This window comes from Trichomycterus rosablanca, chromosome 10, assembly GCF_030014385.1.
Source record: "Trichomycterus rosablanca isolate fTriRos1 chromosome 10, fTriRos1.hap1, whole genome shotgun sequence".
Classification (NCBI taxonomy): Eukaryota; Metazoa; Chordata; class Actinopteri; order Siluriformes; family Trichomycteridae; genus Trichomycterus; species Trichomycterus rosablanca.
This window is the reverse complement of record NC_085997.1, coordinates 29893361-29912022: the sequence shown is the minus strand read 5'-3', so window position 1 is coordinate 29912022 and position 18662 is coordinate 29893361. Positions and strand designations below refer to the sequence as shown.

Here is an 18662-nt window from a genome sequence, read left to right as displayed (position 1 = left end):
GTCTGAATGCAAAATTTGGTTGGATGGCAAAATGTAGGAAGGTTAAACATTGTGCCAAACTTGTTCCATTTAAAAATTAAGCCAATGTGGTGCTGGAAACACTCCAGACCTTTAATATTGTTTGATATCCTTGCATTGATCTTTGCTTTGCCACAATTTGATTACATGAATCCACAAAGAGATCTGGACATTATGGTTTGTTTTTCTTTTCTGAGAATGCATTATAAGTAGTGGGCCTTTATAGACCCAGGATTGTTCCTGTCCAACCAATTCAAATTGCAACAGGTGGACCCCAATTGAGTTCTAGACAAATTTCAAAACGTCATCAAAGTGCTCATATGAGACAAATCTGCATTTGTGTGAAATATCTGTCAAATCCACTCTGAAAGCATCCACATGTATCTGTGTTTAGCTGTGTTATTCTTCTCCTGTTTTACTTTTAAACTTGTGTTAATATATTAAAAGAATGACATAGAAACACTAAACTTATCTTAATTATTACTGGTTATAAGTTCTCTCCAATAATAAAATTCCTCGCTTGTTTTAGTATAATAAGTCACCTTAAGCACCAGCACACTCCATAGGAAATAACGGAACAGCCAGTGCAAAAGCTATTGTGCTGCTTCTTAGGTGAATGCGCCTTTACTGAACGGAATACGGTATTCCAGGATCAAGCATCTATACAATTAAGAAGCATAAGAAAACAATGTAAAGGTACAACAAAGTAAAGGTAAAGAGCAGGTTTTATTGTATTTTTATTAATTGTTTTTAGTTGTATTTCTGAACCCTGAACCACTCTTTCACAATTTGAGCCCGATGAATCCTGGCATTGTCATCTTGGAATATGCCCGTGCCATCAGGAAAGAAAAAATCCATTGATGGAATAACCTGGTCGTTCAGTATATTCAGGTAGTCAGCTCATTCTTTGGGCACATAACGTTGCTGAACCTAGACCTGACCAACTGCAGCAACCCAAGATCATAGCACTGGCCCCACAGTCTTGTACGGTTGGCACTAGGCATAATGGGTGCATCACTTCAGCTGCCTCTCTTCTTACCCTGATGTGCCCATTACTCTGGAACAGGGTAAATCTGGACTCATCAGACCACATGACCTTCTTCCATTGCTCCAGAGTCCAATCTTTATGCTCCCTAGCAAATTAAAGCCGTTTTTGCCGGTTAGCCTCACTGACACGTGGTTTTCTTAAGGCTACACAGATGTTTAGTCCCAATCCCTTGAGTTCCCTTCGCATTGTGCATGTGGAAATGCTCTTACTTTCACTATTAAACATATCCCTGAGTTCTACTCTAGTTTTTCTACCATTTGATTTCACCAAACGTTCAAGTGATCGCCGATCACGATCATTCAAGATTTTTTTCCGACCACATTCCTTCCTCGAAGATGATGTTTCCCCACTGTCCTTCCACTTTTTAATAATGTGTTGGACAGTTCTTAACCCGATTTTAGTGGTTTCAGCTTCTCCTTAGATGTTTTCTTTGCTTGATGCATGCCAATAATTTGACACTTCTTAAACAAATTAACATCTTTTCCACGAGCTCAGGATCGACATGGTTGTTTAAAAAATGAGAAGCTACTCACTGCATCAGTTAGGGTTAAATAACTTGTTGCCAGCTGAAACATAATCACCCATGCAGTAGTTATCCAATGGGATGATCTTACCTATTTGCTTAGTTAAATCCAGGTGGTGACCTTTTTTTTTGGCCAGGCAGTGTATATGCAGTTCCACAGGACCATGGAACGCATTAACAGGTTTCCCATACATCCCTATGGGAAAAATACCTTGAAACTCAACGCCACTCCCAAAACCAACTGATGCTGATTTTCAAGGTACCACTGTATTTACTTTTAGTAAGATTGATGTCAGTGTAGATTGATGAGTCAATGGGTCTGAGCACTTTTTGAATCTATTCTATTGTACTGTATATAGGTTATGGGTTTAGGAAAAGAAATGTTCAGGGTTTTAAAGTTTTGACATCACAGAGGCATCATTTTCGCACTTAACAGCCAAAACGGTACCGTGCACTATAACCTGAAGTATTCTGTACTACAATAAGACGTGAACGTGCTGCTCGTGACAGGCTGGTCCCTTTAATGGCGCGCGGGCAGACTTGTTAATAGGCGCGTGTCGCTGTCAGGGTTTTTTCCTCAGGAGCGTCTCAGCGTCTCCGGCAGAATCGGGGTGTGTCTGCACAGACCGCAAATAACAACAAGCACCACGACACCAGTAAAGGCGAGAAGATAACATGCAGCACTACAGAGACCTGGCCCGCCTTATCTGACACTTGTTTGTTTGGCTGGAGAAGCGCGTCGGCTGGGAAGCATGAAGAAGCACCAGAGTCCCGCTAAGCTAGCGGCGGAGGTGCAGGTGCCGGACGGAGAAGCCACGGTGCTGCAACTCAACGAGCTGCTGTCTGACGGTAGCGGCTTCTACAGCCTCCCAGCGCAACATTTCAACGAGGTCTTTCCAAGGATTTACGTGGGCAACGCGTAAGTTATGGACGCCCATTGTTCCTTATCTTATCAGTGGCACTTTAACCTGTGTTTGTAGCAGATAAACCTGACAGGTAGATTAGTCCTGTGGTTTATCTCCGTATCATGATTCTATTACAAAACATGAATAGAAACCAGATTTATTTAGAAAATATTCCTCCTATTAGACACATTGTACCAAGCACAGGACTCGGGAGTTGACAGGGAACGTATACGGTAGCTATTTTTACCAAAATATAATTGTATACATAACGGTATGTTGCCATATGATTGAAAATCCCGCGTCGTTGTACCTTAAACCATTTTATTAAAAAATCCCAGAAACCTGGACCAGTGATGTCATCGTGTCTGTATGAAGCAGGACTTGCATTCTTTATACTCTGTGCCATTTAACTACAGTATATGGCCAACAGTATGTGTACACTTCGCCTAATTATCAAGCATAGGTGTATTAACCACACCCATTGACAACAGGTGTATCAATTATATGTTATAAATCAAATGTTTCCCATTTTGTGGTAGAGGTTTGTAGAAGGTCCAATCTAGTTTTAGCACGATTGTACCCCTGTGCAAAAATCAAGCTCCACGAAGACTCGCACAAAGCCCTGACCTTTTAAAATTGGATGTACAACATGACCATTTTCAGATTTCCACATACTTTTGACTTTTCATACTTTCCCTACTGATGAATTATGCTTGGCTTTTTCTCTTAGAACTGGTTTTGATGGAAAATAATATTTTTTGGCATTATACAGCGTTTTTACTTATTACAGTAATAGTTGGTGTTTTCTTAAGTACATGTACCAGAAGTCTAAGAGGTAAGAGAGAATGGGACTGGTTGTCACACATACTCAATCTGTATTTAAAAGCCTTGACTTATCATGCTTGAAAATAAATTAATGGCACATTTGATTCATTGTAGGCAAGCAAAGCACATACAGTTTGAATTACGATCAGATAGTAGAAAACTATGGCAGCCAGAGTGAAAAACGTGACATCCAACCTGTATTTTCCTGTTCTGAAAATATACAGCATTTTTTCATTTTCATGTCTGGTCCAGTCCCAATGTGTAAAACTGGATCAAGGCAGTAATACCCTGGACGGGGCACCAATCCATCACAGGGCTTTGGTCATCCCCCAGGACATAGCAAATCATGTCTGTGTAGGCCCAGCTGACCAATAGCATCGCTGAGATTCGAATCCACATCTCACCCATTGTTCGCTAGAGTAAGAGAAGAGCATTTAAATGTTGAAAAAATTTAAAATTACAGATTGTTAATGCCATTTTACAGCTGTGTGTGTATATATATATACAGTGTATCACAAAAGTGAGTACACCCCTCACATTTCTGCAAATATTTTATTATATCTTTTCATGGGACAACACTATAGAAATAAAACTTGGATATAACTTAGAGTAGTCAGTGTACAACTTGTATAGCAGTGTAGATTTACTGTCTTCTGAAAATAACTCAACACACAGCCATTAATGTCTAAATGGCTGGCAACATAAGTGAGTACACCCCACAGTGAACATGTCCAAATTGTGCCCAAAGTGTCAATATTTTGTGTGACCACCATTATTAGCACTGCCTTAACCCTCCTGGGCATGGAATTCACCAGAGCTGCACAGGTTGCTACTGGAATCCTCTTCCACTCCTCCATGATGACATCACTAAGCTGGTGGATGTTAGACACCTTGAACTCCTCCACCTTCCACTTGAGGATGCGCCACAGGTGCTCAATTGGGTTTAGTTCATCACCTTTACCTTCAGCTTCCTCAGCAAGGCAGTTGTCATCTTGGAGGTTGTGTTTGGGGTCGTTATCCTGTTGGAAAACTGCCATGAGGCCCAGTTTTCGAAGGGAGGGGATCATGCTGTGTTTCAGAATGTCACAGTACATGTTGGAATTCATGTTTCCCTCAATGAACTGCAGCTCCCCAGTGCCAGCAACACTCATGCAGCCCAAGACCATGATGCTACCACCACCATGCTTGACTGTAGGCAAGATACAGTTGTGTTGGTACTTCTCACCAGGGCGCTGCCACACATGCTGGACACCATCTGAGCCAAACAAGTTTATCTTGGTCTCATCAGACCACAGGGCATTCCAGTAATCCATGTTCTTAGACTGATGTCTTCAGCAAACTGTTTGCGGGCTTTCTTGTGCGTCAGCTTCCTTCTGGGATGACGACCATGCAGACCGAGTTGATGCAGTATGCGGCGTATGGTCTGAGCACTGACAGGCTGACCTCCCACGTCTTCAACCTCTGCAGCAATGCTGGCAGCACTCATGTGTCTATTTTTTAAAGCCAACCTCTGGATATGACGCCGAACACGTGGACTCAACTTCTTTGGTCGACCCTGGTGAAGCCTGTTCCGAGTGGAACCTGTCCTGGAAAACCGCTGTATGACCTTGGCCACCATGCTGTAGCTCAGTTTCAGGGTGTTAGCAATCTTCTTATAGCCCAGGCCATCTTTGTGGAGAGCAACAATTCTATTTCTCACATCCTCAGAGAGTTCTTTGCCATGAGGTGCCATGTTGAATATCCAGTGGCCAGTATGAGAGAATTGTACCCAAAACACCAAATTTAACAGCCCTGCTCCCCATTTACACCTGGGACCTTGACACATGACACCAGGGAGGGACAACGACACATTTGGGCACAATTTGGACATGTTCACTGTGGGGTGTACTCACTTATGTTGCCAGCTATTTAGACATTAATGGCTGTGTGTTGAGTTATTTTCAGAAGACAGTAAATCTACACTGCTATACAAGCTGTACACTGACTACTCTAAGTTATATTCAAGTTTCATGTCTATAGTGTTGTTCCATGAAAAGATATAATGAAATATTTGCAGAAATGTGAGGGGTGTACTCACTTTTGTGATACACTGTATATATACAGTGTATCACAAAAGTGAGTACACCCCTCACATTTCTGCAGATATTTAAGTATATCTTTTCATGGGACAACACTGACAAAATGACACTTTGACACAATGAAAAGTAGTCTGTGTGCAGCTTATATAACAGTGTAAATTTATTCTTCCCTCAAAATAACTCAATATACAGCCATTAATGTCTAAACCACCGGCAACAAAAGTGAGTACACCCCTTAGTGAAAGTTCCTAAAGTGTCAATATTTTGTGTGGCCACCATTATTTCCCAGAACTGCCTTAACTCTCCTGGGCATGGAGTTTACCAGAGCTTCACAGGTTGCCACTGGAATGCTTTTCCACTCCTCCATGACGACATCACGGAGCTGGCGGATATTCGAGACTTTGTGCTTCTCCACCTTCCGCTTGAGGATGCCCCAAAGATGTTCTATTGGGTTTAGGTCTGGAGACATGCTTGGCCAGTCCATCACCTTTACCCTCAGCCTCTTCAATAAAGCAGTGGTCGTCTTAGAGGTGTGTTTGGGGTCATTATCATGCTGGAACACTGCCCTGCGACCTAGTTTCCGGAGGGAGGGGATCATGCTCTGCTTCAGTATTTCACAGTACATATTGGAGTTCATGTGTCCCTCAATGAAATGTAACTCCCCAACACCTGCTGCACTCATGCAGCCCCAGACCATGGCATTCCCACCTCCATGCTTGACTGTAGGCATGACACACTTATCTTTGTACTCCTCACCTGATTGCCGCCACACATGCTTGAGACCATCTGAACCAAACAAATTAATCTTGGTCTCATCAGACCATAGGACATGGTTCCAGTAATCCATGTCCTTTGTTGACATGTCTTCAGCAAACTGTTTGCGGGCTTTCTTGTGTAGAGACCTCAGAAGAGGCTTCCTTCTGGGGTGACAGCCATGCAGACCAATTTGATGTAGTGTGCAGCGTATGGTCTGAGCACTGACAGGCTGACCCCCCACCTTTTCAATCTCTGCAGCAATGCTGACAGCACTCCTGCGCCTATCTTTTAGAGACACCAGTTGGATGTGACGCTGAGCACGTGCACTCAGCTTCTTTGGACGACCAACGCGAGGTCTGTTCTGAGTGGACCCTGCTCTTTTAAAACGCTGGATGATCTTGGCCACTGTGCTGCAGCTCAGTTTCAGGGTGTTGGCAATCTTCTTGTAGCCTTGGCCATCTTCATGTAGCGCAACAATTCGTCTTTTAAGATCCTCAGAGAGTTCTTTGCCATGAGGTGTCATGTTGGAACTTTCAGTGACCAGTATGAGAGAGTGTGAGAGCTGTACTACACACCTGCTCCCTATGCACACCTGAGACCTAGTAAAACTAACAAATCACATGACATTTTGGAGGGAAAAGGACAAGCAGTGCTCAATTTGGACATTGAGGGGTGTAGTCTCTTAGGGGTGTACTCACTTTTGTTGCCGGTGGTTTAGACATTAATGGCTGTATATTGAGTTATTTTGAGGGAAGAATAAATTTACACTGTTATATAAGCTGCACACAGACTACTTTTCATTGTGTCAAAGTGTCATTTTGTCAGTGTTGTCCCATGAAAAGATATACTTAAATATCTGCAGAAATGTGAGGGGTGTACTCACTTTTGTGATACACTGTATATATATATATGGGGTAAATTACATTAACATTAGATTGAATCTGATATCTGACCAATTTGACCTAATAAAGCTTTATGTGCTATAACTAACACAATACTCATCATGGATACAAACATATGCTACAAACTGTCTGCTTCAAAACTGGCATCTTGGGTGGCATCTTGGGGTCGCCTTACAGCAAGAAGGTCCTGGGTTTGATCCCCAGGTGGGGCGATCTGGGTCCTTCTTGTGTGGAGTTTGCTTGTTCTCCCCGTGCCTGCATGTGAGGTAAATTGGAAATACTAAATTGTCCATGACTATGTTCGATATAACCTTGTGAACTGATTAATCTTGTGTAATGAGTAACTACCGTTCCTGTCATGAATGTAACCAAAAGTGTAAAACATGACGTTAAAATCCTAACAAACAAACAAACAAAACTGGCATCTTAAAGCTGAACTGAAGTTAATGGGTAACAACATGCACAAACTAAAAGCTGGAGGAGCTGTTTTGTGCATGGCAGCGTTTATCTTGTGGTTATGTAAAGCTTGCCCTACTGTTTCAGCAGCTTCTGATTCATGTCAAATTTGTTTATTAAGGTGGTTGCTGGTTTACAGCCAATATCTGGATAAATGTACTCTTAGCATAAGGTAACAGTTTGGGTTTTTTCCTCAACCTTAACATAAAAACCTCATATGCATGTCATATGCAGTCAAACTAGACATATTTTATGTGAACAGAAAATTTCGCAGCTTTCATCGATTACAATGACTACCAAAATATAGAGGCCATGCTGCACAATTAAATGACAAAGAATTGATTACAGCACCACATTTATAAATGAGGTTTCTGTGAGTATATTTTTAACACAACCTATTTTCTACAAGTGTCTATAGTGGATATATAACCATTCCACTGCACACTTTGTTTTAAATATTCTCTTATATTTGGAAATAATATTTCTTGTCTGTAAATATTATTAATAGTACTTTTGGTACCAATTTTTAAACAGCATTTTAAAAGTAAAAATGCAATAACAAAAAGGTCAATTTTACCAGTACAGGTATATAAGGATTGTGCTATGGAATGATCTCTGTGGATGGCATGCGTCACCACTTTGTGAGGGATCTATTAATAATGTATGTGTAGACACTGCAGTAAGGTGGGGTATGGGAGCAGACTTCAAGGCTGTACATTGTACATCCCGCACACCGTTTTGAATTATGGTTTTTGTGAGGAATTGATTTTGACTCATGTTTTGCTCCAACTATCACATTTGGCTTGTACATATTTGGAGAATGATGCGCAAAGCCTCAGCTTTTAAAACCCATCACAACATTTATTTTTAATACTATTTCATTGAAAGTCAGAAAAAATAGAATGAATGAATATTTGTTTCTGTATCTAAAAGGGAAAACAGCATACGTTGTTTATCAGTGCAAAGACAGTCTGAAAGATGTAGAGATTGATACATGCTGCACAACAAAACAATGGGGGTTATACTATTGATTATTATACTATATGTCTGTTACTGTTGTTTTTATCAAAGCACTTGGGAAGTGTACATTGAGGGCCAAAAGTCTGAGATCACTAGTGAAAATGTTTCTATTCTGCATTTAATACAATGTTTTTCTTTATTACTAATCATATAGTTTACATAACAGCATTGGAACTATTTGGGGGGGGAAATAGCTAGTACATTTACATGGCTTTCACAGTTTCCTATTATTTGGTATGGACATATTTACAGTAGGTGATCAGTGGCTGCAATGTGTTACATTTAGTGGCCTTCTGATGTGTTCATCAGGTTCTGTTATACTGGGAAACACTGGGTACAGGGCAGGACTAACCTGGACAGGGCGCCAATCCATTGCAGGCCATCCCCCATTTCAGAAATAACCAATCATGACTGTGTGGATGCCTGGTCAGCTGATGGCAATGTGGGCTAGCGTAATAAACTGCTGAACCACCCGAGCACTTATGCTTTTGTTTGTTTTTTCAATTTTTAATAATAATAAAAAAAAAATTGCAATAAATTTGAAGCATGTTCACTAGTGGTCTAAGGCTTCTGGCCTTCACTGTAGCTTGTGCTGTGAATACAATTGTATTAACTTGTGTTTATGGATGCTGCTATCAACATTGTTCCTTTACATTTTTTTGCAAGGTATTTCTGAGGTGATATGATAATATACATGACATTTTTAAATAGTTAATAGTGTCTAAGCGATTAAAGGTTGTGGGCACTTAGTAGTGTTTTTTGGCTCTGCCTTTTATGCACAGTTTACTCTGGATTCCCTGAATCTTTTAATGATGTGCACTTAGATGGTGAAATACGTATTTTAAATCCCTGCAACTGCACATTGAGAACTATTGAATTTTTTGCTGACACATTTTTGGCAAAGTAGTTTGTCTCAATCAGTGCCAGGACTAGGCCTGTTTTGGATGCTTGTTTTATAACCAATGCATGATAGCATCACCTAATTATTTTTTTCTTCATCTTAAATTACCTTTGTCTTTACTTTTGCATGCACCCATTTTATAGTGAGCATATAATGATGAAAAACAGTGAGGTTAATGAGTCAAATAAGCCTAAACATAAACCTGAGTAAAAGAGAATAGATAAAGAAACTGGATGTGATGCAGATTTTAAGTCTTGTATGTACTAGAGCAGAGCAGAAGCAATGTAAGACTACAGAGCACTCCACTCCACTCCACTCCACTCCACTCCACTCCACTCCACTCAGCTTCTGACTCTTCTTTTCCTTTCTTTCTCTCTCTTAAAGCCTATTTTGGGCACTGTTCTGGGAGCCTGTGGTGTTTTGTATGCCTTTGAGCTGCAGCCAAGATCTCTGTGCGGTGTCTGTACGGGTTTAAGACTTTGTCATCCCCTGACGTTCGATAACTTTGATTGATGTCTCTGCCGTCTAAAATCTACTCCACAATTTGTTTTTGTAAAGTCCCAACTATGCATGGGAAATGGAAAGAATAAACTTATCTTATCCTAAATCAAGTTGTATTTATAGAACAAACACAAAATGACAGGCAGCACCATTACAGAACTACTGTAAAAAAGACACCCAGTATCAATGATCAAATCTTCCTCCATGTAATAACAGACGTTTTGTTTGATTTATTGATGAAGGGTGGCATGGTGGCAATGCTGGTAGAGTCATTACTGGACAGCATTCTTAGTCCTTCGGACTTGTGTTTGATGGTTAACTCTTGTCACTCATTTGCATGTTCTTCCTGTGTCTACATGGTGTTCCGCTTTGTGACTTCCTCTCATAACCAACTGATTATGCACACAGTGGATTAGCAATTTTAAATTGTGAGGGTGAATGTAACGATGTGTGTTGTATAGGGATGTAACGATACACTCTACTCACAATGCGATGTGATTCACGATACTGGGTTCATGATATGATTTTTTTCCCGATTTTTTTAAACAAAATTGAAGACAAATGATGACAGTTTCATTTTATTATTTTTATTTAGAAAAATAATAAAACTGTTTGTGCTTATCTTTTATTTATCTAAATAATGCACGTCCTTTTATTTCTGAGGTAGCTACAAACTATGCAAAACAATGCTGCACATTTCCCTTTTTGTGTAAAAAAACTAAAATGAAATTTTAAAACAAATCCTACATTAAATAAATAAATGAATAATACAAATAAAGAAAGTATCCTCACATAAATAAATTTACTGGAAAATTCCGAACCTGGCAACCCTGTAGTGACGTCAATCAGGTGAGGTGAAAAGCGCCAATGCCCTCTGCTGTTTAAAGTGAATAGTGATTCATTATACATGTAAACCGATTTGAATCGTTACACATATGAATCGATTTTTAACTGTGTTGTGGTGCATCGTTACATCCCTAGTGTTGTATAGATGTGTGTTGCCATGCAGTGTAATAATTGTTCACAATATAGTAAGTAAGTGCACCCTTGTATCTTGTAATAGGCGATGAATTGCTGCCCTGAGTGCGTCATGTGATAATTTTTGAGATCATTTTGAATATGTTGTTTTGTCCGTAGTTGCAGCCGAGGAAAAACAACCTCCCCAAACACCACTTTTTACAGCTGGACTAATGTCTAGCATTAAGAATTTCAGCCCAAGTGTTAAACTTCTATTTCCTTTGTTTACCAAATATTGTCCCAGAAGCGTTGTAAAACCATCATGTGATCTGTTGGAGAAAGGTTTTCTCTGTGGTGTTCTAGTTGTTAAGACATTTTATTTATTGGTTTTAATAACAAAAACATACATACAGAGTTACAGAGTGATGCTTGTCTTTTGCTGTTAGCTTTGCATAGTTACTTTACCTATGGTGTAGCTTTTTGTGTGATCTTTGCTGGGTGCCCACTTCCAGACAAAGTAATAAAACATCTGCATTTCATCAATTTAGGGCTGTTTGTCTTTTTGTATGTTGATTGGACACCCATGTTATTTTTAATAGCTGAGTTTTGAAACGATGAGTTTGAAATGTCAGCTCTGGTGTGCTAGCGCCACCTAAGCAACACCCAGGTTTTTTGTTGTTTTTCAAGTTTTATTGCCTTTTTCATCTCACACCTCTAATGTGAAAAACTGAAACTCTGGACAGTAGTGAGCTTTTGGAGAAGTCATTAGTCCAAAGCTTCAAGGCCTCACATGATTTGTAAAACCTAAACTGTGATTGTTTAAATGACGTACTTGGTATAAACAAAACAAAGTTTTCAAATGCTGTTAATTTATAACTGACATTTTCACTAATGGTGACATTATGTGAGTAGATGCATTCAAAATCTGTGTAAATTTATAATGGGTTTCAAGCTTGTTCAATCACACAAACATTAGTTAATATATTTTTATACATCTTTGCTCACAAGAGAAAAAAGGTGGTGTTTTTTATAGTAACATTTTTTGTTAAAATTATTTTTAGTAAAAAGAAAAAATGATTTGTATTTCTCTAAGGACAAAGCTAACAGATTTCACAGCTAATTGTGTCAGCACAGTTAGATTTCCCATGGGTACAGCAGTCCCTAGTGTGGCTCACATAAGCTCTGCTTTTGCTCCTCAGGTTTGTGGCCCAGAATGTGATGCGCCTGCAGCGACTCGGCATCACACATATACTCAACGTGGCCGAGGGCAACTCTTTTATGCACGTGAACACCAACGCTGACTTCTACGCAGGAAGCAGCATCACGTATCATGGCATAAAGGCTAACGACACAGAACAGTTTAACCTCAGTGCCTTCTTTGAAGAGGGAGCCGAATTCATCGATAAGGCTTTGGCACATGCTAAAGGTATGTCAGAGGTTCCTGGTTCCTATGCTTTTGTAGATTGCTTTTAAAATACAGAACTGACTGATAATTCAATGGGAAGTAACAGTAAGCATGGAGATGTGCTGCATTATTATGAATAACATTACAGCTTTTATGTGGTTGCAGACACATGCAAAAGGGTCATATATAATTGTTGCTAAATAAAGATAAGAATAAAGAAAATAAAACCACAATGTTGTTTAAATTTTCTGTAATCAATATGAACATTTTATGCCCAAAATGTAGTGTAATAGGTTGATTTTGCAACAAAATAACATCCAAACTAATGCAGTAGTGGATCATTGTGTAATCGTGTCAAAGCAATGCTGATTCTTTTTCCCCCTCTTTTCCGAGCCTTTCTTTTATTTCTACACTTAAGTTCATTGTGCAGTAAAAGTGAATAAAAACTATAGGTGCTGTAGAATAAGTGTTGATATAAAATAGGACACACTTTATTGCCGCTGTGTCAGTGAATTGTCCATCTCAGGTTTCCTATACTCTAGATCAGGGGTTTTCAACCTGTGGGGTGTACCTGTACAGGGGGAAGGCGCGAGTACTTGTCCAGGGGGGGATGCCATTACGAGATTTTTTTACTTCTAAAACCAAAGCAATTCATTTCTCACCCACAGTGATTAGTCTCGCTGACCACGCACACTGAACTGGTTTAATGTTATCCAGCTCAGTCTGAAAAAAGGACCGTTGGCTAGCAGAACAGTGAAGATAAGTCTGTGACAAAAACAATGACTGCTGTTATACGACATGGGTGTGTGTGAGGTGTATAGTGGGAGATGCTCTGTTCACAGTATCGCTATAAGTGATTCAGGAGTCTGTGATGAGGTCAGACAGCCTACCTCATCCCCAAGACTCTGAAGGGACACTGGGTCAATAAAGGGGTGATGAATATGTAATTTAAATAATAGTAAAACCTAGGTGATGTTTGTATGTAAATGTGCACAATTAAGTTACTTACCTTACGCTGTCTACTATACAGCTCCTTAGGAGAAGAGCCGACGCCTTCCAAGGCTTCCCTTATACTGGCTGAGAGAGCCCACGGCCATAGAGTAGAAAGGGGGAGGGTAGCAGCCAGAGATCTGTAAAGTAGAAACAATGAGAGGTTAAGGAAGGGATATCCATGTCAGAAGATATCTACTGTTAGAAGGGATGTTGTTATATTGTGAGTTGTATGTGTATTGTGTTTGTTTTTTTAATACTGATGTATTTATGTAACCCCACCAGCCTCATAATGGTACAGTCCAGCTAATTAGGGGCGGGGCTTAGTGGTTAAATGGAGGGAAAGAGGGACAGTTTGAAAAATGGTGGGTGAATGCATGTTATGTGAGAGTGGCCTGGGGGCTACTACACTAAACCTGACTGCTATAGAGTCAAGTGACCTTAAAAGGGAATGCTAAAAGAGGCCTGAACCAGCTGTTATAATCCTGAAGTGCATTTGTCAATTTAAATTAGTTTATTTTCCTTTTTGCACAGTTTTTCTTTTCTCTTTTTTCTCATGTATGTTGTGTGCTAATAAAACATCCCGTTGGGGCATAAAATCCATTTTTGGAGTCCAACTTGATCTTTTCAAGGTGAACCCAATCCTCTACACAACCACACTACAAACAGAGGAAACGGCTTACATGCCTCAGCATTCCCACACAGTCGATTCGTCTGAAGCGAAGTGTATGCAAGTTCTGAGTTTCTCTCCTCAGACATCTCTCCATTTTTACTGTTATTAATGAATGCTGTTGTTTTATATAAATGCCAACTACTCTGGAACACTCACTTTCCTTACAGGTGGGAGGCTTAATTAAACTGGCTATTACCACAGAGCGGTAGCCAATTCAGACTCGTTCTGTCCGTGGAGCTAAAAGTTAGCTCCCCTGAGTTTTCTGTCAGTCAGAGAACTTAGCAGTTGATGTTCTTTGCCTCAACTTGGCTCTGTGAAGTAACGTTTTCTGCTCTCATCTACATCAAAAGCAAGTTACACTCACTATTTACGACTAGCTGTAACTGAAATTGAACCACAAATGTGCATAATGTGCACGCAGAATATGTTCAGGTGTCGCATTGAATAAGATAGGGCTTTCAATATTTCAATTAGAGAAATTGCATGGTATGTATGATGTGCACAATGTTAATTATATTATTTTAGATTGTCAAGAGCTTTTGCAATGGTTTCTGCTTGAGGGTTGATGGGGGGGGAGGGGGGTGCAAGTTCAAGGTCGGCACACAAAAGGGGGCACATGTCCAAAAAGGTTGAAAACCCCTGCGCTAGATGAAGGGCAGTGACTGGATCCTAATTTACCTCACTCATGTCACATTCTTCTTCAAAGTTACTTAACATTACGCATAACATACTCAATCCAGTATATCCATTATTCCTAAATAAACTGCTTGCCAAAGCTAAGAGGACTGTTAGTTAGCGAGAAGAATGCAGTATAATACAAGTATGATGAAACAGCGCATAGATCAGATTGCATAGTCTGTATAATGCAGTGTAATGTCCATCATGAACATGGTGCATTAGATATCATATCCACTGAATATTTCTTGCCATGCCGTTGCAGTGTTTGCACAACAAAGGCTGAAACTGAGGTATCCCACACTAGCATGTCATATAATACATCTTGATAAATTGCTGCTTAGCTTTAAACTCATTGGTGTATTCCTTAGTTAAATGGTTTTGGACATAAGATCTCAGTTGTGATGCAGTGTGATCACATTGACTTTACCCCTTTAAGATTCATGCAGCTTGTTAACCACACAGCTTTACTTACACCGATCAACCATACCATTAAAACCACCTCCTTGTTTCTACACTCACTGTCCATTTTATCAGCTCCACTTACCATATAGAAGCACTTTGTAGTTCTACAATTACTGACTGTAGTTCATCTGTTTCTCTGCATACTTTGTTATTTCATGCTGTTAGGACCCAGAGCAGGTATTATTTAGGTGGTGGATCATTCTCAGCAGTGCAGTGACACGAACATGGTGGTGGTGGTGTGTTAGTGTGTGTTGTACTGGTACGAGTGGATCAGACAGCAGCGCTGCTGGAGTTTTTAAATACCGTGTCCACTCACTGTCCACTCTATTAGACACTCCTACCTAGTTGGTCCACCCTGTAGATGTAAAGTCACAGACGATCACTCATCTGTTGCTGCTGTTTGAGTTGGTCATCTTTGAGATCTTCATCAGTGGTCACAGGACGCTGCCCACGGGGCGCTGTTGGCTGGATATTTTTGGTTGGTGGACTATTCTCAGTCCAGAAGGGACAGTGAGGTGTTTAAAAACTCCATCAGCGCTGCTGTGTCTTATCCACTCATACCAGCACAACACACACTAACACACCACCACCATGTCAGTGTCACTGCAGTGCTGAGAAGGATCCACCACCCAAATAATACCTGTCCTGACCATTGAAGAACAGCATGAAATAAGGCTAACACAGCATGCAGAGAAACAGATGGACTACAGTCAGTAATTGTAGAACTACAAAGTGCTTCTCTATGGTAAGTGGAGCTGATAAAATGGACAGTGAGTTTAGAGGTGGTTTTAATGTTATGTTTGATCAGTGTACATTTACATTTACATTTACATTTTCAGCATTTAGCAGACGCTTTTATCCAAAGCGACTTACACAATGAGCGGAACACGATGAGCAATTGAGGGTTAAGGGCCTTGCTCAGGGACCCAACAGTGGCAACTTGGTGATGGCGGGGCTTGAACCGGCAACCTTCTGTTTACTAGTACAGTACCTTACCCACTGAGCTATCACTGGCCCTACAACATGTAGGGCCCCACAGACATGTGTACTGAACATGTCACACATGCTGGTAATGTAAACATGATTTTACAAAGGTTGCGTTCCAAAAAATGCTTTACATCATAGTAAGTATGCACTCAAGTCATCGAGATGTAGCATTTAAATTAGGACACATCTTGAAATGTCACAGACCTACAAATATATTTCTCAGTATAAGTAACTCAGCCATGCTGCTTTTAATTGGTCCCTTCAACCTCCTGTTTTATGACATGGATTTTATGCCACCTTTGAGAGAGTACAGGAGTGATTATAAAGCACTTTAAATCTTTGGCCAATTTGGCAGCAGAACCAGGGCCATGTAGCCAGGGAGGAAACTTAAGTGAGTATTTGAGCTGGAGCACAAAACCCATGGGTCATCTGCTGCCACTTTGTACTACAGCCATTGTTTTTTTTAAACTGAAATTTGTATCAATTATATTTTGAGAACAATGATATTCTTAATAAAACAATGGAGTTTTAGGACATAAAATACTTTTCATTACCTTAAGAAAATGTACAGGAAGTGTATATTTAATTACAAAATCATCTATTACAAGACTATAGCTATGAACTGAACATGGGGGGCGATTTACTGGAAAAGAAGGAGGGGTCCTACATTCTAAAACATTACTGCCCTATAAACAACTGATGGGAACCCTGACACCCTAACATTACACAAAGCTAATGAGTGAATTATGTTTATTTGTAATTTTTACACCACTCTTTTGGGGGGTTGGGGTGGATTTATGCCTTGCACCCAGTGTTTGCAAGTGGAACCGGACTCGCCACAACCCTAACAAGGATAAAAAGGTTGATGAATATGAAATAAATGTTTTCAAATATTATATTGATTTTTAACTGGAAGCACAACTAGCTTTGTTACTCTTTGCTAAAGAACCTGCTTCTAAATTGCTTTACTGGTAAGTATTTTAAAGTAGTTCTTTTAGTTATTATTTCTAACTGTATGATTATCGGGATATGTTTGTCTTTTAATTAAATATTTTTCAAACAAACAAACAAACAAAACATCATAAAATAATTATACCACTAGATAGGATGTGAAAATGTTTACTCTATGTAGGGCATATTTATATTAAGGGGGATTTTTTATGTGAGATAAGTAAAAAAAATCAAGCTAAATACAAGCAACAATAAGATGGATATTAAAGGATATTAAGGATATTTGTTATTGTTTGTTTACACATATTAAAGTTTATGATAATTATACATTTATTCACTTTCATAAAAAAACGAACTAAAAAAAATGAAAACGCTGTAGGTAAATGCTTAGATTTGGGCCAGTTTTTTTCGTTGCAGTGTGAAAGACTATAAACGAGAGAACAGAAAGAAAGAAAGATATCATGTTTCAAATGCTCTGCAGGATCTGCAGCATAAGCACACAAAGTTGGCAGGATGTATTCCTGTGGGGGTGTGGGCTGGCTGAGCCGATAATGAAGGTGTATATATACTGTATGAATTTATGTATTGTGTGTGTGTGTTGATGCGTTGGGGGTTGTGGCTGGAGGTAAAAAGGCACAGACAAGGCTTTTTATTCCTGGCTGAAATGGCTCAGCTGTTGTGGGCACCAGAGATGTGATAATCATGATCAACAATTATTAATTTATCAATTATTTTCTCTAACATCTTCATTCTGCTCAGGGCTGCAGTGTGTCTGGTGCTACTCCAAATCATTGGGTACCAGATGTGTATTTACTAGGCAGGGCATCATTTCACACAAAGCAACACACACATTTTTTTTACTCTTTTACTCTCTTACTCGCTCACTCACTCCAACCGAAATTCTGTTAGTTCCCTTGTGTTGCCATACATTTAGTCCACATTTTCCACATCACGGCAATCACATTGGCCAAACTAACCTTATTTGTATTTTTTGTGGTAATGACATCCATAAGATACTCATACTCAGCCAGCTCTTCCTTTCTGCTTTGACTTTAGGAAAGGTGTACGTTCACTGCCGGGAAGGTTACAGCCGCTCCCCTACCATGGTGATCGCCTACCTAATGCTCCGCCACAGGATGGACGTACGAGTGGCAACGGCTTCAGTAAGGCGCAAGAGAGAAATCGGGCCCAACGACGGCTTCCTCCGCCAGCTCTGCCAACTCAATGAGAAGCTTGCCAAGGAGGGCAAGCTAAAAGGCAAATTATAGAGTTATTAGCCCTCAGGCTCCAGAGTCTGAGGGGATTTTATCAGGACAACATTGTCTCTCTTATGATACTCATTCACACATTAATAGCTAAATACACATTCACAGTGTGAGCACTCAGCATTTATTGACAAACTATTAGTGCCCTCCACACACACACAAATGCACAAGCTGTTTCTTTAACCATTTTATAAGTGTAATATTGAATATTCTAAATGACCTGCTTCTCCATGGGCTATCAGACTAGAAGTATCTATAGTGTTTCCTTATGCCCATTTTTAAAACTCATTACAGTTATACAGTCACATTTTTGACCGTGTACAGTATGTAGTAAGGAAAATATAGTATTTATTATATATAA

General features: G+C 39.8%; 1 protein-coding gene across 1 annotated transcript; it reads left to right on the top strand.

Moving 5' to 3' along the window:
• The first annotated feature begins 2341 nt into the window (after positions 1-2341).
• dusp3a (dual specificity phosphatase 3a) lies at positions 2342-18304 on the top strand. Its single transcript, XM_063003776.1, has 3 exons — positions 2342-2508; positions 12090-12327; positions 18098-18304. Exons 1-3 carry the CDS (start codon positions 2342-2344, stop codon positions 18302-18304), a joined length of 612 nt encoding a protein of 203 aa, XP_062859846.1.
• Positions 18305-18662: the final 358 nt, after the last annotated feature.

Excerpts from the sequence above, each read along its gene's own strand:
- dusp3a (XM_063003776.1), top strand. The coding sequence starts at position 2,342 with ATGAAGAAGCACCAGAGTCCCGCTAAGCTAGCGGCGGAGGTGCAGGTG. Across the intron at positions 2,509-12,089 it reads AGGATTTACGTGGGCAACGC|GTTTGTGGCCCAGAATGTGA; the intron begins GTAAGTTATGGA and ends TTTGCTCCTCAG. Across the intron at positions 12,328-18,097 it reads ATGCTAAAGGTATGTCAGAG|GTGTACGTTCACTGCCGGGA; the intron begins GTTCCTGGTTCC and ends ACTTTAGGAAAG.